This window comes from Pseudophryne corroboree, chromosome 4 (assembly GCF_028390025.1).
Source record: "Pseudophryne corroboree isolate aPseCor3 chromosome 4, aPseCor3.hap2, whole genome shotgun sequence".
Taxonomy (NCBI): Eukaryota; Metazoa; Chordata; class Amphibia; order Anura; family Myobatrachidae; genus Pseudophryne; species Pseudophryne corroboree.
Window position 1 is genome coordinate 481,865,303 of NC_086447.1, and position 24,519 is coordinate 481,889,821.

Consider the following 24,519-nt stretch of genomic DNA (forward strand, 5'->3'; position numbering starts at 1 on the left):
TTTCTTATTCTTGTGTATGCTACTGTGTGTAAAACTACAGGTCCCAGTATGCCCTGCCACAGTTTTGCTATTAGGGAAAGCTTAAATTGTAGCAGGGCATGCTGGGATTTGTAGTTTCAACTGCAGAGTCACAGGTTGGCCAGGCCTGCTCTAGTGTTTTTCAGTGACTTTAGGAAAATATAAAATGCAGAACACATTGGTTGACACATTAGTATTCATTTTGCAATGCTGTATTAATTTACAGAGCATTAGATTAATTTGTAATGGAGGTAACGGACTCATTCATTATAGTTGGGAGTACAAACCATGTAGCACTGCAAGAGGTGCAAACTTACTTATTTTTTGCATGCAAGGTAAATACTGGCTGCTTTTGCATGTAGTCAACAAATGCTGGAGAGCTTTATTTTAACACTGATATTTAGATGTGTGTTTGTACACACCCCTTAAATCTCTCTGCACATTTTAACATTTTTCCCCACCTGTAGAGCAACATGGTTTTACCAAGGTGCAGTGACTTGCTCTTTTTTTGTTTTACGCATAACTCAGAGTCAGGCCCAGTTGTCCCAGTTCATATTATAACACTTTGTAGCGCTGCCAGAACACATGATGGTGTGAAGTGCCCCCAGTACATATTATGCAAAATTATAGGGCCCAAAGTTCATAGTATGTAACATTACAGGGCCCTCCAGTTCATAATATCACAATGCAGTGCCCCAGGTACATTATAACTTCCACTACACCTGCACCCCTTACCAGTATAATATAGGCTACACCAGTGGTTCCCAAACTCGGTCCTCAAGGACACCCAACAGTTCGCATTCTCCAGGTCTCCTCACAGAATCCCAAGTGAAATATTTAAACCCACCTGTGGATCGTTTAAAATATACCTGCTAGGTGATCTGGAAACCATGAACTGTTGGGGGTCCTTGAGGTCAGAGTGTGAGAACCACTGCACTACACACACCACTTACTGAAAGTGATTGTCACCCCAATTAGTGTCCTACATAGACATCTGGTAAAAATTATATCCCATGTCCTCTTATGCTAGCTCACTTTATTTGCCGATAGAGATGCTTTAAGTGCTCTATCCAAATTGGCAGCTTTTGAAACATGCATGGTAGTCCCATGTTGGAAGGGCCTTCGGGCCTGAGATAGTAAGATCACATCATGTAATCTGCAGACAGGGGAGGAGGGAGCGGGTACTAACCAGCTTCTGCCAGCGTGGAATTCTTCCTATAGCAGGAGATTCCATTTTTAGTAGAGACCATCCTTTCTGGGACAGTCCTAATCTAAAAATTCAATCCCGCCCCAAGCTCACTTCACAAAGGCTGTAATCAAGGAGAAGCCTACTTTCCTGACAGTGCAGAGCTCATGCTCCTAACCCCTCTATGTGACAAGGAACTCATCAAGACATAGATACCTCCATCACCATGCACACAAAAGAATAAAGTCACACATGGAAAATTTGATAAACCAGTAGGAAATACAAATATTTATTTTTTACGATGGAGAACTTCAATGACGGATTTTCCTCGAGCATGTCCTTCTTCTACCTTCTGGAAGGCTTGGGGGAGGTCAGAAAATGGATATACTTTTTCAATAACCGGTCGAATCTAAATAATATAAAATAAAGGGACATGACATGATGCTGAAATAAAAGCACCGTACATCTTCTCTTTTCAAATAAATTCTACAGACTGATGGTAAATGGTGGAAATGCACAATAAAAGTAGGGATAGTAAACAACTTTTCCAAATACCTGTTTGTATTCATGAATAAAGATACTCTATATAGTCTAAGCAACAGTATAAAATGATGTGTCCTCATACACTCTTGCTGCAGTCACGCCAAACTGCCCTTCCTGATGTGCCAGGTCCCATCCAACTCTGCTTGTGCCGCGTGTCTTTTTCACTCAAATGTGTGTCTTAAGCACTAGGCAATATATCAGGTGTTCAAACGGCTGAATAGCTCCAGGCCATAGTTCACAGACATATCGTGTCGACTGTGCAGCACTTCTGGCTGTGTGTATGGGTATGTACACTTGCTGCAGGGAGGGAGGTGGGGAGGCTTCACAGCTGGGTGGGCAAATTCAAATGCCCCATCATGGTGTCCTGATGTGTCTTGACTGACACATCAAGTGGCCGAGCTGTAAATGTGTGTATACTTACCTGGATTGGCCGCACGGTCGGCATGACAGCGGGTCCGCCAACATGTTGGTCAAGTGTGTACCTAGCATTAGTGGCACAAATGATACAACCAGATGCAATAAAACTTCTTAACGAGACTGCTCTGATGAATTTGATAAGTGACATTCGTACATCTGTGTGTGAATGAGTCTGTATATGTAATACTATTATGCAGTGGCCATGGGTTGTTGTTTTTTTACGCCAGGTTCCGTTGTGCTTCATCCGCGACTTTGTACATATTTAAAACTAATTCCTGTACAGTTAAAGTAACAGCCCAATATTCCTCGAACAAATTAAATGGTGTTTTGCTGCGTCTGCAATGTGAATAAGATGCATATTTAAAAGAAAAAGTCACTAAGCTACACCTCTTGGTGTAACTGATCCACATCTATGGGAATTATCTTCAACGTAACACCACCTAACATAGAACAGGAAAGGGTAACTAGACGAAATCCCACATGGAAAAAAACACCACACGGTCATAAAGAAAGATTAATCACATATCAAAAATGGTAACCAGAAGAGAACGTGCTAGAAAGAAGCCCGCAAGAAAATTGCAGACAGAATAAAAACCCTGTCATAATGCAATTTCCTAGTGGGCTTTTTTCCATGTGGGTTTTTTCATAGAACAGAGGAAAGGGTTGGAAAGTACAACTATTAGAAAGAATACAAGAAAGGGGACTGATATTACTCTATTCCAATCTATAACAAGTTTGATAGGTGTAACTTTGTGGACAAGCAAGAGAGCTTCTAAGCCTTTTGTAGGAAAAAGGATAAAGACTTCAGGATGATCCTTTAACCCTACAAATTACTGTAAAGGTTACAATACAAACCCTTTCAGGAGAGAGGAACATATATCTATAATAATGTACTACGACCTGTCCTATCTCAGTCATGTGAAGTGGAAGCAGAGGTGCATGCTTCCCCCCCCAACAGCTCCCAAAAGTAGCGATGGAGATGTAACAGACCAGGAGAGGAGGAGAGACAATATAAGAAAAGAATATTGGGGTGGATCCAGTATATGACAGGTCCGAAAATACCAAGTTACATGACATAGATCTAGGACACTGATCTGGAACATTTGTCATTTTGAGTCTTAATTACGTTGCATCCAATTTTATCTCGTTTAATAATGGGATATATCAATATTTTAGATTATCAGGCTGCAGTTTGGAATGGTTATTTTATACTGCTTAAAACGACACCATTCTGTTTGACCTTGGTATGAAACTGGTAATATATGCCACTCAAGTAAAGGTCCCCACACGTCAGCAATCGATTGGGGCAATTTGCAGTTTTGCAGAGGATTGTGTAAATAAATTTGCAATGCAAGGAGTTCATAGATCGCGGATTCAGACCAAAAATAGATTGGGATTGTTAGAATCTGCAAATTGCTTTTTTGTGATTGCTGATGTATGTGGGCCTTAAAGGTGGGTACACACTGTGTGATACGCTCCAGTAGAGATATCGCACAGTGTGTTCCCTTCCCTCCCAGGCAGCATGACATAATGCATACACACTGAGCGATATCGCTCAGCGACATCACACCTCGGCCGGCACATACATGGTTTTGGCAGACACAGCCAAAATTGACCTGCATGCATAGACAACAGAGTGACTGGTTAACGGCCCCCGGGAATGCACATCGGCCTCCATTTGCAGCATACACATTGTGCAATATTTCAGTCAATATCGCTCAGAAGGTGGCAAATGAGTGATATTTTAGTCAGTATCGCACAGTGTGTATGCACCTTAAAACTGATTTGAGGTAATAATTGAAATAAGGCCCCCATACATCAGCAATCACTAAAAAGCAATCCACCAATCTGTGCCCATACATTACAGATTTGCAGATAGTTTTCAGCAAATACAGATCTGCCAATCTTGAAAGACTCACCAGTTTACTAGAAGCAGTCTGCAAATGTGCTATGTGCTTATTGTTACCATACACTAGAAATCTACAGCTCCAATTGATCTGTGAAATCCAACATGTTGGACAACCTGATTTAACAATACCAATCGATTTTTGGTCTGAATCCATGCTCCGTGAACCCCATACATTGCAGATTTATTTGCACAATCATCTGCAAAATGGCAAATTGCCCCAATGAATTATTTAATTTATTCAAAAACACAGACCTAAAAATATTTCTAAACATGTGATACATTGTTACTGACCAGCTGTGATACATTGCACTAATTTAGCATATCAAAAGCCCCAAAATTAGTATAGTACACATACATACACACATGCAGTGCAACACATATTTCTCTTGACCTATTAAAGCACTGTTTTCTCCTTTTCCTACTATTGTGGAACTATTTCACATCATTTTACAACAGTATAAATTTATCTTAAAGCATAACAAAAATAAGAATTTACTTACCGATAATTCTATTTCTCGGAGTCCGTAGTGGATGCTGGGGTTCCTGAAAGGACCATGGGGAATAGCGGCTCCGCAGGAGACAGGGCACAAAAAGTAAAGCTTTCCGATCAGGTGGTGTGCACTGGCTCCTCCCCCTATGACCCTCCTCCAAGCCTCAGTTAGGTACTGTGCCCGGACGAGCGTACACAATAAGTGAGGAATTTTGAATCCCGGGTAAGACTCATACCAGCCACACCAATCACACCGTACAACTTGTGATCAAACCCAGTTAACAGTATGATAACAGAGGAGCCTCTGAAAGATGGCTTCCTAAACAATAACCCGAATTAGTTAACAATAACTATGTACAATTATTGCAGATAATCCGCACTTGGGATGGGCGCCCAGCATCCACTACGGACTCCGAGAAATAGAATTATCGGTAAGTAAATTCTTATTTTCTCTATCGTCCTAGTGGATGCTGGGGTTCCTGAAAGGACCATGGGGATTATACCAAAGCTCCCAAACGGGCGGGAGAGTGCGGATGACTCTGTAGCACCGAATGAGAGAACTCCAGGTCCTCCTTAGCCAGAGTATCAAATTTGTAAAATTTTACAAACGTGTTCTCCCCTGACCACGTAGCTGCTCGGCAAAGTTGTAATGCCGAGACCCCTCGGGCAGCCGCCCAAGATGAGCCCACCTTCCTTGTGGAGTGGGCCTTTACAGATTTAGGCTGTGGCAGGCCTGCCACAGAATGTGCAAGTTGGATTGTGCTACAGATCCAACGAGCAATCGTCTGCTTAGACGCAGGAGCACCCATCTTGTTGGGTGCATACAATATAAACAACGAGTCAGATTTTCTGACTCCAGCTGTCCTTGCAATATATATTTTTAATGCTCTGACAACGTCCAGTAACTTGGAGTCCTCCAAGTCACTTGTAGCCGCAGGCACTACAATAGGCTGGTTCAGATGAAATGCTGACACCACCTTAGGGAGAAAATGCGGACGAGTCCGCAGTTCTGCCCTGTCCGAATGGAAAATCAGATATGGGCTTTTGTAAGATAAAGCTGCCAGTTCTGACACTCTCCTGGCCGAAGCCAGGGCTAGTAACATGGTCACTTTCCATGTGAGATATTTTAAATCCACCTTTTTTAGTGGTTCAAACCAATGAGATTTTAGAAATTCCAAAACCACATTGAGATCCCACGGTGCCACTGGAGGCACCACAGGAGGCTGTATATGCAGCACTCCCTTAACAAAAGTCTGGACTTCAGGAACTGAAGCCAATTCTTTTTGAAAGAAAATCGACAGGGCCGAAATTTGAACCTTAATAGATCCCAATTTGAGACCCATAGACAATCCTGATTGCAGGAAATGTAGGAATCGACCCAGTTGAAATTCCTCCGTCGGAGCACTCCGATCCTCGCACCACGCAACATATCTTCGCCAAATGCGGTGATAGTGTTGCACGGTTACTTCCTTCCTTGCTTTAATCAAAGTAGGAATGACTTCTTCCGGCATGCCTTTTTCCTTTAGGATCCGGCGTTCAACCGCCATACGCAGCCGCGGTAAGTCTTGAAACAGACAGGGACCCTGCTGAAGCAAGTCCCTCCTTAGAGGTAGAGGCCACGGATCTTCCGTGATCATCTCTTGAAGTTCCGGGTACCAAGTCCTTCTTGGCCAATCCGGAACCACTAGTATCGTTCTTACGCCTCTTTGCCGTATAATTCTCAATACTTTTGGTATGAGAGGCAGAGGAGGAAACACATACACCGACTGGTACACCCAAGGCGTTACCAGCGCGTCCACAGCTATTGCCTGCGGATCTCTTGACCTGGCGCAATACCTGTCCAGTTTTTTGTTGAGGCGAGACGCCATCATGTCCACCATTGGTCTTTCCCAACGGGTTACCAGCATGTGGAAGACTTCCGGATGAAGTCCCCACTCTCCCGGGTGAAGGTCGTGTCTGCTGAGGAAGTCTGCTTCCCAGTTGTCCACTCCCGGGATGAACACTGCTGACAGTGCTATCACATGATTCTCTGCCCAGCGAAGAATCCTTGCAGCTTCTGCCATTGCACTCCTGCTTCTTGTGCCGCCCTGTCTGTTTACATGGGCGACTGCCGTGATGTTGTCCGACTGGATCAACACCGGTTTTCCTTGAAGCAGAGGTTCTGCCTGGCTTAGAGCATTGTAGATTGCTCTTAGTTCCAGAATGTTTATGTGAAGAGACGTTTCCAGGCTCGTCCACACTCCCTGGAAGTTTCTTCCTTGTGTGACTGCTCCCCAGCCTCTCAGGCTGGCGTCCGTGGTCACCAGGATCCAATCCTGTATGCCGAATCTGCGGCCCTCCAATAGATGAGCACTCTGCAACCACCACAGAAGAGATACCCTTTGTCCTTGGAGACAGGGTTATCCGCTGGTGCATCTGAAGATGCGACCCTGACCATTTGTCCAACAGATCCCTCTGGAAAATTCGTGCATGGAATCTGCCGAATGGAATTGCTTCGTAAGAAGCCACCATTTTTCCCAGGACTCTTGTGCATTGATGTACAGACACCTTTCCTGGTTTTAGGAGGTTCCTGACAAGCTCGGATAACTCCTTGGCTTTTTCCTCCGGGAGAAAAACCTTTTTCTGAACCGTGTCCAGAATCATCCCTAGGAACAGCAGACGAGTTGTCGGCATTAACTGGGATTTTGGAATATTCAGAATCCAGCCGTGCTGTTTTAGCACTTCTTGAGACAGTGCTAATCCCCTCTCTAGCTGTTCTCTGGACCTTGCCCTTATTAGGAGATCGTCCAAGTATGGGATAATTAATACGCCTTTTCTTCGAAGAAGAATCATCATCTCGGCCATTACCTTTGTAAAGACCCGAGGTGCCGTGGACAATCCGAACGGCAGCGTCTGAAACTGATAGTGACAGTTTTGTACAACGAACCTGAGGTACCCCTGGTGTGAGGGGTAAATTGGAACGTGGAGGTACGCATCCTTGATGTCCAAGGACACCATAAAGTCCCCTTCTTCCAGGTTCGCTATCACTGCTCTGAGTGACTCCATTTTGAACTTGAACTTCTTTATGTACAGGTTCAAGGACTTCAGATTTAGAATAGGTCTTACCGAGCCGTCCGGCTTCGGTACCACAAATAGAGTGGAATAATACCCCTTTCCCTGTTGTAGAAGAGGTACCTTGACTATCACCTGCTGAGAGTACAGCTTGTGAATGGCTTCCAAAACCGTCTCCCTTTCTGAGGGGGACGTTGGTAAAGCAGACTTCAGGAAACGGCGAGGCGGATCTGTCTCTAGTTCCAACCTGTACCCCTGAGATATTATCTGCAGGATCCAGGGATCTACCTGCGAGTGAGCCCACTGCGCGCTGAAATTCTTGAGACGACCGCCCACCGCCCCCGAGTCCGCTTGAGAAGCCCCAGCGTCATGCTGAGGCTTTTGTAGAAGCGGGGGAGGGCTTCTGTTCCTGGGAAGGAGCTGCCTGTTGGTGTCTCTTCCCCCTTCCTCTGCCTCGTGGCAGATATGAATATCCCTTTGCTCTCTTGTTTTTAAAGGAACGAAAGGGCTGCGGTTGAAAAGTCGGTGTCTTTTTCTGTTGGGGAGTAGCTTGAGGTAAAAAGGTGGATTTCCCGGCTGTAGCCGTGGCCACCAAATCTGATAGACCGACTCCAAATAACTCCTCCCCTTTATACGGCAAAACTTCCATATGCCGTTTTGAGTCCGCATCGCCTGACCACTGTCGCGTCCATAAACTTCTTCTGGCCGAAATGGACATAGCACTTACCCGTGATGCCAGTGTGCAGATATCCCTCTGTGCATCACGCATATAAAGAAATGCATCCTTTATTTGCTCTAAAGACAGTAAAACATTGTCCCTATCCAGGGTATCAATATTTTCAATCAGGGACTCTGACCAAGCTACTCCAGCACTGCACATCCAGGCTGTCGCTATAGCTGGTCGTAGTATAACACCTGTATGTGTGTATATACTTTTTTGGATATTTTCCATCCTCCTATCTGCTGGATCTTTAAGTGCGGCCGTCTCAGGAGAGGGTAACGCCACTTGTTTAGATAAGCGTGTGAGCGCCTTGTCCACCCTAGGAGGTGTTTCCCAGCGCGCCCTAACCTCTGACGGGAAAGGGTATAAAGCTAATAACTTCTTTGAAATTAGCATCTTTTTATCGGGGGCAACCCACGCTTCATCACATACATCATTTAGTTCTTCTGATTCAGGAAAAACTATAGGTAGTTTTTTCACACCCCACATAATACCCTGTTTAGTGGTACCTGTAGTATCAGCTAAATGTAACGCCTCCTTCATTGCCAAAATCATATAACGTGTGGCCCTACTGGAAAATACGGTTGATTCGTCACCGTCGCCACTGGAATCAGTGCCTGTGTCTGGGTCTGTGTCGACCGACTGAGGCAAAAGGCGTTTTACAGCCCCTGACGGTGTTTGAGGCGCCTGGACAGGCACTAACTGATTGTCCGGCCGTCTCATGTCGTCAAACGACTGCTTTAGCGTGTTGACACTATCCCGTAATTCCATAAATAAAGGCATCCATTCTGGTGTCGACCCCCTAGGAGGTGACATCCCCATATTTGGCAATTGCTCCGCCTCCACACCAATATCGTCCTCATACATGTCGACACACACGTACCGACACACAGCAGACACACAGGGAATGCTCTTAACGAAGACAGGACCCCACTAGCCCTTTGGGGAGACAGAGGGAGAGTTTGCCAGCACACACCAAAAGCGCTATATATGACAGGGATAGCCTTATAATAAGTGCTCCCTGTATAGCTGCTTTTATAATATAATTTTTGCCACTATTTTGCCCCCCCTCTCTTGTTTTACCCTGTTTCTGTAGTGCAGTGCAGGGGAGAGACCTGGGAGCCGTCCTGACCAGCGGAGCTGTGTAAGGAAAATGGCGCTGTGTGCTGAGGAGATAGGCCCCGCCCCTTTTCCGGCGGGCTCGTCTCCCGCTCTTTAGTGTATTCTGGCAGGGGTTAAATATCTCCATATAGCCCCCGGAGGCTATATGTGAGGTATTTTTTAGCCAAATAGGTTTTCATTTGCCTCCCAGGGCGCTCCCCTCCTAGCGCCCTGCACCCTCAGTGACTGCCGTGTGAAGTGTGCTGAGAGGAAAATGGCGCACAGCTGCAGTGCTGTGCGCTACCTTTAGAAGACTGAGGAGTCTTCTGCCGCCGATTCTGGACCTCTTCATGTTTCAGCATCTGCAAGGGGGCCGGCGGCGAGGCTCCGGTGACCATCCAGGCTGTACCTGTGATCGTCCCTCTGGAGCTGATGTCCAGTAGCCAAGAAGCCAATCCATCCTGCACGCAGGTGAGTTCACTTCTTCTCCCCTAAGTCCCTCGTTGCAGTGATCCTGTTGCCAGCAGGACTCACTGTAAAATAAAAAACCTAAGCTAAACTTTCTCTAAGCAGCTCTTTAGGAGAGCCACCTAGATTGCACCCTTCTCGGCCGGGCACAAAAATCTAACTGAGGCTTGGAGGAGGGTCATAGGGGGAGGAGCCAGTGCACACCACCTGATCGGAAAGCTTTACTTTTTGTGCCCTGTCTCCTGCGGAGCCGCTATTCCCCATGGTCCTTTCAGGAACCCCAGCATCCACTAGGACGATAGAGAAATATAGTGTGTGCACAATGAATGTGTGTGTTACAGGTTACAGCACATACTTCTTGCACCATTGCAAATACCCTACTGAAAAATGAGAGTGACAGTTTCAGTTTGTTTGCCCCACTTACATAATTACATTCATACAGTACACACAAAGTTGTTTCATTTCACTATAAACAATTCAGTTCATCTAATGTATTGTTCAGGCAGGTCTGTCCAATTCAATGTTAAAAACACTGAGACATGAATACCAAACAGATTATCCCCCTATCTAGAGCATTGCAAAACTGTCATTTGCATTGATCACCCCCATTGTGTACTTAATCCTGGAAAGGCTGACCATACAGCAGGACAACATAACATTGAGTCACAGCTAAAATCAACTGACTCAGATGAAACCCCTTCCTGTATTAAGGCAGCAAAGGTGCAGAGGGATGGGGCAGGCTGAATACGCGATGATTAGGAGAGATTAAGTGAATAATGAAAACACAGCCTATTTACATCAGCGCATCAGACTCCTAGCAGGGGCACTTTTGTTTTGTTCTGGGAAGAGGGATTAATACTCAAATCTACAGAGAGCAGGGATTACAGAAGTATGCATAGATTAATTCACAAACACCACCACGGTACAGAGTTTACTGTCTACGTTTGTTGCTTTTTCCACTGTAAAAGAGCACTTATTTTGTGCTACCAATCACACATATCATGTACGAGATCTACTCATCAGACTGTACTAGAGGAGTATAATGTAAATAGGATTACGTTCATTATCTGCAGATTAACTAACTTTACATACATATTGTATTTTGATGCTGGGCAACTCAGATACAATCACGTACTCATGCAGAAAACTTTCTACATTGATGTTACAGCACTGATAAATTTTACTTGCAATAGCATGACTAATAGGCCCTACACACTGGCCGATATTCATCAAAGATATGAACGATCTCGTTCATTATTGAAAGATATAACATTCATATCGTGCAGTGTGGAGGCTCCAGCGATGACCGATGCGCGGCCCCGCGCTCGTTCTTCGCTGGTGCCCCGTCGGCTGTACATGCAGGCCAATATGGACGATCTCGTCTATATTTTCCTGCACTTCAATGGAGCCGGATGACGGGGGGAGTGAAGAAACTTCACTCCCCGTCACTGCCCCCCCCGCCGCCGGGTTGCCCGGATCCGCCGTCGGGCAGCTCGGCGGCGGATCTTTATATGTGTAGGGCCCATCACTCCATCATGATTTCTTGTCCAATCATCAGAATTACAGATTTTTTTTTTTATTTTTTTTAAATGAATCAATTAGCAGCAAGTGTGGTCTGAGGAGGTAACTGTCGATCTCTAATTAAGATTAGGAAAATTGGTAATGGTGTCACCTTCTCAAATGCTCAACTACTGTAGCTCCAGTGCTAAACAGCCTGGACTGCTATCTACATTAACATGGTGACCACAAGTCACCATGCATTACCCCAACATAATTTCAACTGGTGAAAACTAGACTGTCTTAAAAACATAGAGCCTCTCCTATTCACACATTTATAAAGCTCGCCAATTACCCAGGCATTATAAATGTCTGTCAGACATGTGACTTAGTGACTAAATGCTGGTCCAGAGTAGGACATCCATCACACAATAATGAAGAGCTGTACAGTATATAAAAAAACAACAATAATTTATTATAGAACTGTTGCATACAGTACCTTGCCAGCGTCAACCAGCTCACCAATTTCATCCAGGGTTGGGCCGCTGGGAGTAAAAAATCCCCATCGGTAGTGGATCCCTTTGCAGAGGTGCTAAAATAATAAATGTAAAAAATCAGCAAGGTCTGCTATAGCTGTGAAGTGGTTTACTACACTTGCAAAAGAATAAAATAAAAATAAAAAAGTGTGTGATTATCTTAGTCAATTCAACTCTCAGCAAAAGGAAAGGAGAATTAATATTTTTCCTACAAATCCTAACCATGAATTACCAATATTACCTTAATTACTTTTGATGACAGAGTAATCCCTGTTCGCATCATACCATCTGCTATACCCAACCGGTCGTTGTTATACAAAAAAGGAGTGATTAGTGTAACAAATGTGGCTCCAGACCAAGGCTTAAGATACTGACTAGCCAATTCTTCAGTCGTTCCACCGACGTTGTCGAGAATTACATTAAATCTGCAAATGAAAGTATAAAAATTTGTCCAACTAAGTTTTAGGTCATTGTTTTTAGTATAGAAATACATAATCATAACATTGTTGTAACATTATGGCAACTGTATGTATTCACAATGTTCACATGGAGTGACAGTAATATACACAAGATCCTTCATTTATTAAGAGAGAAATTAAAATAGAGAAAAGTCAAAAGGCAATAACATGGGGACATCACACTATTGTCATGTTTGGAGGAAACCAGGCATTGTTCATCACCAGGCCAATTCCATCCCTACAGTGAAGCATGGTGGTGGCAATATCATGCTGTGGGGATGTTTTTCAGCGGCAGGAACTGGGAGACTAGTCAGGATAGAGGAAAAGATGAATGCAGCAATGTACAGAGACATCCTGGATAAAATCTTGCTCCAGAGCGCTCTTGACCTCAGACTCGGGCGACGGTTCATCTTTCAGCAGTACAACGACCCTAACCACACAGCCAAGATATCAAAGGAGTGGCTTCAGGACACCACTGTGAATGTCCTTGAGTGGCCCAGCCAGAGCCCAGATTTGAATCCGATTGAACATCTCTGGAGAGATCTGAAAATGGCTGTGCACCGACGCTTCCCAACCAACCTGATGGAGCTTGAGAAGTGTTGCAAAGAGGAATGGGCAAAACTGCCCAAAGATAGGTGTGCCAAGCTTGTGGCATCATATTCAAAAAGACTTGAGGCTGTAATTGCTGCTAAAGGTGCATCAACAAAGTATTGAGCAGAGGCTGTGAATACTTATGTACATGTGGTTTCTAGTTTTTTATTTTTAATAAATTTGCAAAAACCTAAAAAAAAAATTTTTTCACGTGGTCATTAGGGGGTATTGTGTGTAGAATTTTGAGGGAAAAAAATTATTTAATTTTGGAAGAATACTGTAACATAACAAAATGTGGAAAAAGTGAAGCGCTGTGAATACTTTCTGGATGCACTGTAAGACTTATCTTTCCTTCATTCTAAATTGAAGTCATTTGCGACACATTGCAGAAAAAGCCACCAGGCAAATGAGGAACTGGAAAGCGCTTTTCTAGCAGAGCAATGTAAAGGAGGCACAGTAATAGAGTAAATACAGAAGCATCAATGGTCATAATGAATGTTTTTTTGTTTATTTTTTGTTACCCATCATTCATGAGATTTTCTCTCTGTTAAAACACTTTCCATTTTCAGTGTAAGATAATATATTACATACAAGATATAATGGTAACTTGCATGTTTTTATTCACTGTGAGATCCTGAATACATGACAATGCATTATCCAAACAATACAATTTAAAGTGTCGCCTCAGTGTTGATCACACATTGTTTTGTTGCACCTGCACAGGGATATATTATTTTATCCTTGCTGCAGGAATCATTTCCTTTGATTTATAAGACATGCTGGGTGGCAACTTTTAGCCTAGGGAGCAAAAGCATGCAAGTTACCCAGACGCAAGGCAACGGAAAACGGGCATGACAAAAACCTGTAGGAGTGGTTTGTTAAATGTGGGTGTGGTTTAAAATAGGTATGTCACAGTGCTATAATTAAATACTGCGCATGTGAAGTACGTGTCTGCCACATCAACAGCAGATCAATTGCAGACTGTCAGTGATTGATAGTCTGCTGAAGTTTTAGGGCAGGGAGGAAAGCCTCCTCCGTTTTGGGGGGTACCGAGGTTAAGATTTCCGTTGGAAGATGGAGATTTCCTGGTCAATTTGTAGGCACTGCGGTGGCAACCCCATGGGTCGCGCAGATGACCGATGGCGAGACGGATAATCCGATCTCAGATCACTAGTGCTTGCAGGAAGCATCTCCTTATATTAGACACATCCTGCTGCATTACCATACTAGTGCATCACTGCTGCTTCCATGTAAGCAGCAGTGATGCACTCTCTGTCCATATCTGAATCAGGCCCTATATTTGACCCCAGGCCCCACTCCTAGAGACGTTTGAAAAAAATGTTCTCTCTCAATGGAGTGGATGAAGGGGAAATTAGGAAATGGATATGATATACCGGTATACAAGATGCCGGCTGTCAGTATACAGACAGTGGCATTCCATCTGCCACTATACCGGCAGCGAGACCAGTTGCGGGATCACTGCGCGCCATGCTTCTATTCCCACTCGGTTGGTGGCATGGACCCACCAACCGAGTGGGAATTACAGATGGGTGTTGGCATTCTGACTGCCGGTAATATGTCGGCTGTTGGGATTCTGGCGGCAGGCTCCTGAACGCCGGGATTCCCACAGCCGGCATTATAACTGCACCCCAAAATTAGAAGTGGTCGTATAGAAAATGCAAGTAAATGGCATTTGAAAGTTTTACAATCAAAGCAGTAGGGGAAGTGGTGGTTTGGAATATAACCATATACTGGGCCACTTCCATCACCATCAATGTCGAATTAACAAAATTAAGTTTAGAACAATAATCTATGCCTTGGAGTGAGAAGGAAGAACTAAAAAGTGAGTTATAGATCACATGGTGAATGGAGTGATTTTGTTTGGCCTGGATACGACGGTAGGTCTACCTCACTCTTAGAGGAAGAATCTTAAGAGAGTTAGTATAGGAATTAGTTTTAAGATTTTTGTTTAATGTCATAGTTTATTAAAATTTAGCTGATGTTATTTTATGTGCAAAACGAACCTGGTGTAAAAATCTATTAATTAGTACTATGAGCAAGAAAGGTGTGGTTAATTGGACTATTCCTCTATGCCTCAGGGAATGGAGACCCCATCATGTCATCTGCTCACAATATAGATGTTCATGTACACAAACTCTTTGAATTATCAGGATAGATTTGCAACTGAAAATGTAAACCAGCATTCATGTAATAGCGGAATATAGACTTGTTGGGGCACTACTCCCACCTGATCTGCAAATCAGTATGTATCATTTAGGCACTACAATATAGGAAAAAGGGTGCAGGTGCACCATACACCATTAAAATAATAACAACCGTAATATTCGAGGTTCTTGGCATATATTGGCCAGTATATGAGCCTGCCACCTACTTCACGGTGACCTCGTCGGACAGGGCCCTAACACTATAGGGATTCGCAGAGCACCCCCAAACTACCCCAGCCATACCAACACAGGGCATCACACAGAAAAGGGATAGAGTGAGAGATCCGACGAGGTCACCGTGAAGTAGGTGGGAAGGCTCATAAACTGGCCAATATATGCCAAGAACCTTGAATATTACGGTTGTTATAATTTTAATGGTGTATGGTGCACCTGCACCCTTTTTGCTATATTGTAGTACTAAGTCCCAGCAAGGTAGCACATCCCATTGTAAGAAGCCAGGGTGTGCAGTCCAGGCCCCCTCTCCAAAATATAATAATTTAGGCAGAATTACAGAGCACAGCACACAACTAGACATAGACATCACCCAATTCCTTAATATAAAACATGTCATATAACGTGATCCTCTAATCCAGGGATGTTTTGCCTTCACTTGTTGATGTTATGCAAACTGATGGAAAGTGACTGTCAGGGGAGACAAACTGGGAAGCACTAGGTAACAGACATCTAAAAATGACATAACAATAGAAGCAAAGACAAATGAAAAAATTAAAATAGATGTTCAGAAACAGAATTTATAAATAGATAACAACAACCACAAAGGTTGGGGCTGATCCTCTGACTGCTTTTCTCCATAATCCTTCACATGAAAAGATGGTCCTAATACATTCAAATCAATCAGACAACTGAATGGAAAAACCAGACGCAATGTGAATTTACATGTCGTATCTCATAAGCCAATGGATAAGAATGCTATAATGTATGCAAATTGCTTTGCTTTGTCTGTCACTGGTATGTGTCAGCACCTAGAAATCAGTCAGTCAATCTCATATTACACTGTATCTGACCTTGGAAATATACTGTTTATCAGTAAAAACACAGTAGAACAATGGGGTTTGCATTTAATTTACTTACTCACTGTACTCTAGCTACTGACTACATACTTTAAATAGAGAATATAGCAAAGATTTTAAACTAAAGTGGAAGAAAATCTACAAAGAAATATCCAATATATTTTAGAGGAGGATATACATGGCCTTTACTACCTCTACTTAAAAGGTCAGATCTGCTGTCCAATATCATTCAAATTGCTTATTGTCTGCTGCCTTTTTCTGTGAAAGCTCACCTTCTGTATCTGATTTACTGTAAAGGGGGGTACACATGGAGAGATCCGTGCTTAAATTCTAAGCTGCTTAGAAATTAAGCACGGATCTCTCCGAGTGTATACGGATAGCGCTGCGTGCAAAATCTAGTGAGATCGCTCATTTCACCACTGGGTGAAATGAGCGTCCACCCTGTCCGTACCCCCCTCGCTGTGTGTTGAGCGGGGGAGAGATGTGTGCTGAGCGGTCTGTACTAGATCACTCAGCACACATCTCCCCCATGTGTACAGGGCTTAAGAATACTGAACTGTAAATTCAGGCTCTGTAAGTGATCACAGATGGACACAGTGAGTAACAAAAATCCAGCTGTATTAAGTGTACATAAGGTAAATTTATCATGCAACACATGAAAATAAAAAGGGACAAAAGCATATGACCAAGTAGCAAGGAGACAGGACAGGCAACTCGCATTGAATAGCAGTCATTTTTTCTTTCTTTATGAACCAATAAATTACACGTAACTACTAAATTGTACATAATGATTAACATCTGGATGTTGTGTGATAATCAGTTGTTACTGTAATACCCATTCTTAATACTTGTTCCATGAGTTATTGTATATATTTCTTGGGTTTCTCATGACGCCTCAAGCAGTTGCTTTCTCAAAGCACCGCAGTCATGATCTCAGTTGAACAATGTTATGCAAGTAAGCATAATCAGCATGTACTGAATGAGTGTTTGCGTGTCCACAACACCATAGGGTCAAAAATTGCGAAAAATGTAATTAACCATTGCCCCACCGGTACTTACTCCTGGGGAGGAAGTCTTACTTATATAAATGTCATTGTGATGGATGAAAGGGGTTGGGCTTACCCTGCATTACAGAAAAAGTTATCTTAAATACAGGCGATGGAGCCTATATCTCCCATCCTAGCACCTACAGACATGTGTGCAACCTCCTTTGAAAAAGGGGAGTTCCTTCTTTCAATTAAGTATCCCTTACAAGTTAATGCCTGGTCATACCAGAGCTCCATTACACTGGTGTAACTCTCCATTCTTAATAGCTTTGGTTTAACAACACTTGTGGCTCTACACAGATGCCCACGTTTAAAAGGGCAATGCTTTTAATAACAAAACTATTTGTGTTTTGCTATAAAAAGCACTGCCCTTTTAAATTTTGTGTGCGGACATGCTGGAAAGTGGCACCGTACACTTACTTGGTAACTATATTATTATTACTGAGTATTTATAATACGGGATACAGTTCATTTACTGGCTGTCTGGATCCCGGCAAAGTTTGGTAACCTACTGTTAAATGCACAAATTTCATATTTTTGTACATAAATGTAGCTAAACTTGTGCTTGAACACTCTGACAAGGGTTTATGGTATGTTTACCAAAGAATTAGACATACAAACAGGATATAGTAGCTAGATAGATGTATTTGTAATACTCAATTAACTACGGACACCAATACTGCGAGCTTGGGAAACAGAGGTGTTATTTATGATGAGGGAGATTAAGAGGATGTGGTGATTAAGAGGTAGGAAAATGATCACACTCGAGGAGGTGTCTGGGGAAGAGAGGCCGTTCTGATGTTATCAGCAGATGTGAGGATAGCCAAGAACAGAGTCCTATAGGACCCAAACAGATAGTGGGAGTGGATCAGAGAGTGTGCAAGAGGTCCATACAGTGGTGATGATGATGATGATGATGTTGGATAAGTAGGAAGAAAACCAGGAAAGAATGGTATAGTTAAGGCCAGTGACTCTACAGTAAGAGGGTGATCTATATTCCTGAAATTAGATTAGAGGTCTAGGAGGTTGTAGAAAAGACACTTAGGCTTTACTGCTAGATCACGGATCACTGTGTGAGTCGAGTTTTGGAGAATCTTGAGGCTGGAATCACAGTTATTGATTAACATACTGCAGTTGTGTTGTATGGTTCAAGGTGTCAATGTTTGTAAAAAGAAATAAAATTAAGGAATATATGACAAAGAGAATGTAAATAACATTGATCAAATAAACCTAGATAAATTATAATAGCTCAGTGGCAATTTATGTATTGAGATTAGGCATGTCCTATATTGATATTTTTCTAAACAGAATTAAAACTATTTTGCATTAATAAGCATACAGATATGCCCTCGTACATCTTTGCTACAGGCATGCCAAACAGCTCCTCTTTGCACACCAGGTTGCTTGAGAATCTTTTAGCGTCTGGCATCTTTTTTGACGAAAATGCATCTTAGTCACAACGCAATGTGACGAGGATGCACGAGGAGACCTGTATATCTTTGTGCGATTGAGTCTCTGAATCTGTATATGAAGTTCTACAATGTAGCAGCCGCCTCTTTCCTCAAATACATGTTTTGTTCTGCTCCGTATACAGACTCAGTCGCGCACATTTTTTTTTCCCTGCTAAAAAAGAAGCCCAACCTTAGCGGAGAAGCATGGGACCTGATGGCTCACTCACGCCAAGCATCTTGCTCTGCATGGAGTATTGAGGCTAGATGTAGGAGGGCACATCTGTAGGACTGTAGTTTCAAAAACACAACACAGACTCACAGTTCTCTTGACTTTAGCTGTTCTTGTAGATTTGCTGCATTGTAATCAATTACATCATCAGCTCCAAGGTCTGTCACCAGCGAGCTAGCCCCTCTAGAACAAACAGCCGTCACATGTGCGCCCCATGCTTTTAATAGCTGAAATACAAAAAAATGCATTACGGCAAACTATGAAACTAATCCAAGCAGCAAACCCTATGAACCCATACAATCAAACTACTGTTAAGGGGAGTACACATGGAGAGATCTGTGTTTAAAATCTAAGCAATCTGACTAGATTGATTAGATTTTAAGCAGGGATCTGCCGTGTGTATGCCCCCAGCGATAGCGATGCACGGCCCCGCGCATTGCTATCGCCGGTGCTAGATTGAGCCTGCATGCAGGCTCAATATAGCGGGTCGCTCACTTCACCGCTGTGTGAAGTGAGCGGCCCCCCGTCCGTCCTCTCGCTCAGCACATCGCGCTGTGCTGAGCAGGGGGAGAGATGTGTGCTGAGCGGTCTGTATTAAGATCGCTCAGCACACATCTTCCCCATCAGTACCCCCCTTTACACTTTTCCCAGATAAAAGAAAGATAATGGGGTTATTTGTTAAATCTGTTCTATAGGCGACTGTGTAGAAAAGGAGTAAATATCCATAATAACCAATCCGATTGCAGCCAGTTTAGAAAAAGGAATACTTAATTGGTTGTTATGCGTAATCAACAATACCAATAAAGAAAGATCTAGGATATTAAATATTTCATTATCGGCGTCAAATAATAAGAATTTACTTACCGATAATTCTATTTCTCATAGTCCGTAGTGGATGCTGGGGACTCCGTAAGGACCATGGGGAATAGCGGCTCCGCAGGAGACTGGGCACATCTAAAAGAAAGCTTTAGGACTATCTGGTGTGCACTGGCTCCTCCCCCTATGACCCTCCTCCAAGCCTCAGTTAGGATACTGTGCCCGGACGAGCGTACACAATAAGGAAGGATTTTGAATCCCGGGTAAGACTCATACCAGCCACACCAATCACACCGTATAACCTGTGATCTGAACCCAGTTAACAGCATGATAACAGAGGAGCCTCTGAAAGATGGCTCACAACAATAATAACCCGATTTTTGTAACAATAACTATGTACAAGTATTGCAGACAATCCGCACTTGGGATGGGCGCCCAGCATCCACTACGGACTATGAGAAATAGAATTATCGGTAAGTAAATTCTTATTTTCTCTAACGTCCTAAGTGGATGCTGGGGACTCTGTAAGGACCATGGGGATTATACCAAAGCTCCCAAACGGGCGGGAGAGTGCGGATGACTCTGCAGCACCAAATGAGAGAACTCCAGGTCCTCCTCAGCCAGGATATCAATTTTGTAGAATTTTACAAACGTATTTGCTCCTGACCAAGTAGCTGCTCGGCAAAGTTGTAAAGCCGAGACCCCTCGGGCAGCCGCCCAAGATGAGCCCACCTTCCTTGTGGAGTGGGCATTTACAGATTTTTGGCTGTGGCAGGCCTGCCACAGAATGTGCAAGCTGAATTGTACTACAAATCCAACGAGCAATAGTCTGCTTAGAAGCAGGAGCACCCAGCTTGTTGGGTGCATACAGGATAAACAGCGAGGCAGATTTCCTGACTCCAGCCGTCCTGGAAACATATATTTTCAGGGCACTGACAACGTCTAGCAACTTGGAGGCCTCCAAGTCCCTAGTAGCCGCAGGCACCACAAATAGGTTGGTTCAGGTGAAACGCTGAAACCACCTTGGGGAGAAACTGAGGACGAGTCCTCAATTCCGCCCTGTCCGAATGGAAAATCAGATAAGGGCTTTTTCAGGATAAAGCCGCCAATTCTGACACGCGCCTGGCCCAGGCCAGGGTCAACAGCATGACCACTTTTCATGTGAGATATTTTAACTCCACAGATTTAAGTGGTTCAAACCAATGTGACTTTTGGAACCCAAAACTACATTGAGATCCCAAAGTGCCACTGGAGGCACAAAAGGAGGCTGTATATGCAGTACCCCTTTTACAAACGTCTGAACTTCAGGGACTGAAGCTAGTTCTTTTTTTGGAAGAAAATTGACAGGGCCGAAATTTGAACCTTAATGGACCCCAATTTCAGGCCCATAGACACTCCTGTTTGCAGGAAATGTAGGAATCGACCCAGTTGAATTTCCTCCGTCGGGCCTTACTGGCCTCGCACCACGCAACATATTTTCGCCAATTGCGGTGATAATGTTTTTGCGGTTACATCCTTCCTGGCTTTGATCAGGATAGGGATGACTTCATCCGGAATGCCTTTTTTCCTTCAGGATCCGGCGTTCAACCGCCATGCCGTCAAACGCAGCCGCGGTAAGTCTTGGAACAGACAGGGTCCTTGCTGGAGCAGGTCCCTTCTTAGAGGTAGAGGCCACGGATCCTCCGTGAGCATCTCTTGAAGTTCCAGTTACTAAGTCCTTCTTGGCCAATCCGGAACCACGAATATAGTGTTTACTCCTCTCCATCTTATCAATCTCAGTACCTTGGGTATGAGAGGCAGAGGAGGGAACACATACCCTGACTGGTACACCCACGGTGTTACCAGAGCGTCTACAGCTTATTGCCTGAGGGTCCCTGGACCTGGCGCAATACCTGTCGAGTTTTTAATCATGTGGAAGACTTCTGGGTGAAGTCCCCACTCTCCCGGGTGGAGGTCGTGCTGAGGAAGTCTGCTTCCCAGTTGTCCACTCCCGGAATGAATACTGCTGACAGTGCTATCACATGATTTTCCACCCAGCGAAGAATCCTTGCAGCTTCTGCCATTGCCCTCCTGCTTCTTGTGCCACCCTGTCCGTTTACGTGGGTGACTGCCGTGATGTTGTCCGACTGGATCAACACCGGCTGACCTTGAAGCAGAGGTCTTGCTAAGCTTAGAGCATTGTAAATGTCCCTTAGCTTCAGGATATTTATGTGAAGTGATGTCTCCAGGCTTGACCATAAGCCCTGGATATTCCTTCCCTGTGTGACTGCTCCCCAGCCTCGCAGGCTGGCATCCGTGGTCACCAGGACCCAGTCCTGAATGCCTAATCTGCGGCCCTCTAGAAGATGAGCACTCTGCAACCACCACAGGAGGGACACCCTTGTCCTTGGTGACAGGGTTATCCGCTGATGCATCTGAAGATGCGACCCGGACCAATTGTCCAGCAGGTCCCACTGGAAAGTTCTTGCGTGGAATCTGCCGAATGGGATTGCTTCGTAGGAAGCCACCATTTTACTCAGAACCCTTGTGCATTGATGCACTGAGACTTGGCTCGGTTTTAGGAGGTTCCTGACTAGCTCGGATAACTCCCTGGCTTTCTCCTCCGGGAGAAACACCTTTTTCTGGACTGTGTCCAGGATCATCCCTAGGAACAGAAGACACGTCGTCGGAACCAGGTGCGATTTTGGAATATTGAGAATCCAATCGTGCTGCCGCAACACTACCTGAGATAGTGCTCCACCGACCTCCAACTGTTCCCTGGATCTTACCCTTATCAGGGAATTGTCCAAGTAAGGGATAACTAAAATTCACTTCCTTCGAAGGAATATCATTATTTCGGCCATTACCTTGGTAAAGACCCGGGGTGCCGTGGATCATCCATACGGCAGCGTCTGAACTGATAGTGACAGTTCTGTACCATAAACCTGAGGTACCCTTGGTGAGAAGGGTAAATTATTGACATGAAGGTAAGCATCCTTGATGTCCCGAGACATCATGTAGTCCCCTTCTTCCAGGTTCGCAATCACTGCTCTGAGTGACTCAATCTTGAATTTGAACCTCTGTATGTAAGTGTTCAAAGATTCTAGATTTAGAATCGGTCTCACCGAGCCGTCTGGCTTCGGTACCACAACAGTGTGGAATAATACCCCGTTCCCTGTTGCAGGAGGGGTATCTTGATCATCACCTGCTGGGAATACAGCTTGTGAATGGCTTCCAAAACTGTCTCCCTGTCAGAAGGAGACATCGGTAAAGCCGACTTTAGGAAACGGCGAGGGGGAGACGTCTCGAATTCTAATTTGTACCCCTGAGATATCACCTGAAGGATCCAGGGGTCTACTTGCGAGTGAGCCCACTGCGCGCTGAAATTCATTGAGACGGGCCCCCCACCGTGCCTGATTCTGCTTGTAAAGCCCCAGCGTATACTGAGGGCTTGGCAGAGGCGGGAGAGGGTTTCTGTTCCTGGGAACTGGCTGATTTCTGCAGCCTTTTTCCTCTCCCTCTGTCACGGGGCAGAAATGAGGAACCTTTTGCCCGCTTGTCCACGAAAAGACTGCGCCTGATAATACGGCGTCTTCTCATGTTGAGAGGCGACCTGGGGTACAAACGTGGAATTCCCAGCTGTTGCCGTGGCCACCAGGTCTGAAAGACCGACCCCAAATAACTCCTCTTAATAAAGCAATACTTCCAAATGCCGTTTGGAATACGCATCACCTGACCACTGACGTGTCCATAACCCTCTACTGGTAGAAATGGACAACGCGTTTAGACTTGATGCCAGTCGGCAATTATTCCGCTGTGCATCACGCATATATAGAAATGCATCTTTTAAATGCTCTATAGGCAAAAATATACTGTCCCTATCTAGGGTATCAATATTTTCAGTCAGGGAATCCGACCACGCCAACCCAGCACTGCACATCCAGGCTGAGGCGATTGCTGGTCGCAGTATAACACCAGTATGTGTGTAAATACCTTTTAGGATACCCTCCTGCTTTCTATCAGCAGGATCCTTAAGGGCGGCCATCTCAGGCGAAGGTAGAGCCCTTACAAGCGTGTGAGCGCTTTATCCACCCTAGGGGGTGTTTCCCAACGCACCCTAACCTCTGGCGGGAAAGGATATAATGCCAATAACATTTAGAAATTATCAGTTGTTATCGGGGGAAACCCACGCATCATCACACACCTCATTTATTTTCTCAGATTCAGGAAAACTACAGGTAGTTTTTCCTCACCGAACATAATACCCCTTTTTTGGTGGTACTCGTATTATCAGAAATGTGTAAAACATTTTTCATTGCCTCAATCATGTAACGTGTGGCCCTACTGGAAGTCACATTCGTCTCTTCACCGTCGACACTGGAGTCAGTATCCGTGTCGGCGTCTATATCTGCCATCTGAGGTAACGGGCGCTTTAGAGCCCCTGACGGCCTATGAGACGTCTGGACAGGCACAAGCTGAGTAGCCGGCTGTCTCATGTCACCCACTGTCTTTTATACAGAGCTGACACTGTCACGTAATTCCTTCCAACAGTTCATCCACACAGGTGTCGACCCCCTAGGGGGTGACATCACTATTACAGGCAATCTGCTCCGTCTCCACATCATTTTTCTCCTCATACATGTCGACACAAAAGTACCGACATACAGCACACACACAGGGAATGCTCTGATAGAGGACAGGACCCCACTAGCCCTTTGGGGAGACAGAGGGAGAGTTTGCCAGCACACACCAGAGC

General features: G+C 44.4%; 1 protein-coding gene across 2 annotated transcripts in view; it reads right to left on the reverse strand.

The window, feature by feature from the left end:
- Nucleotides 1–1,464: 1,464 nt before the first annotated feature.
- The window catches only part of RTN4IP1 (reticulon 4 interacting protein 1), a 60,106-nt gene continuing 37,051 nt past the window's right edge, over nucleotides 1,465–24,519 (reverse strand). For both annotated transcript variants that reach the window (XM_063917064.1, XM_063917065.1), the window contains exons 6-9: nucleotides 19,059–19,195; nucleotides 12,179–12,362; nucleotides 11,901–11,993; nucleotides 1,465–1,613 (exon numbers count right to left, since the gene is read on the reverse strand). In XM_063917064.1, the coding sequence (XP_063773134.1) occupies nucleotides 1,494–1,613; nucleotides 11,901–11,993; nucleotides 12,179–12,362; nucleotides 19,059–19,195 (534 nt within the window). In that variant the 3' untranslated portion in view covers nucleotides 1,465–1,493. The remainder of the gene's footprint in view (nucleotides 1,614–11,900; nucleotides 11,994–12,178; nucleotides 12,363–19,058; nucleotides 19,196–24,519) is intronic.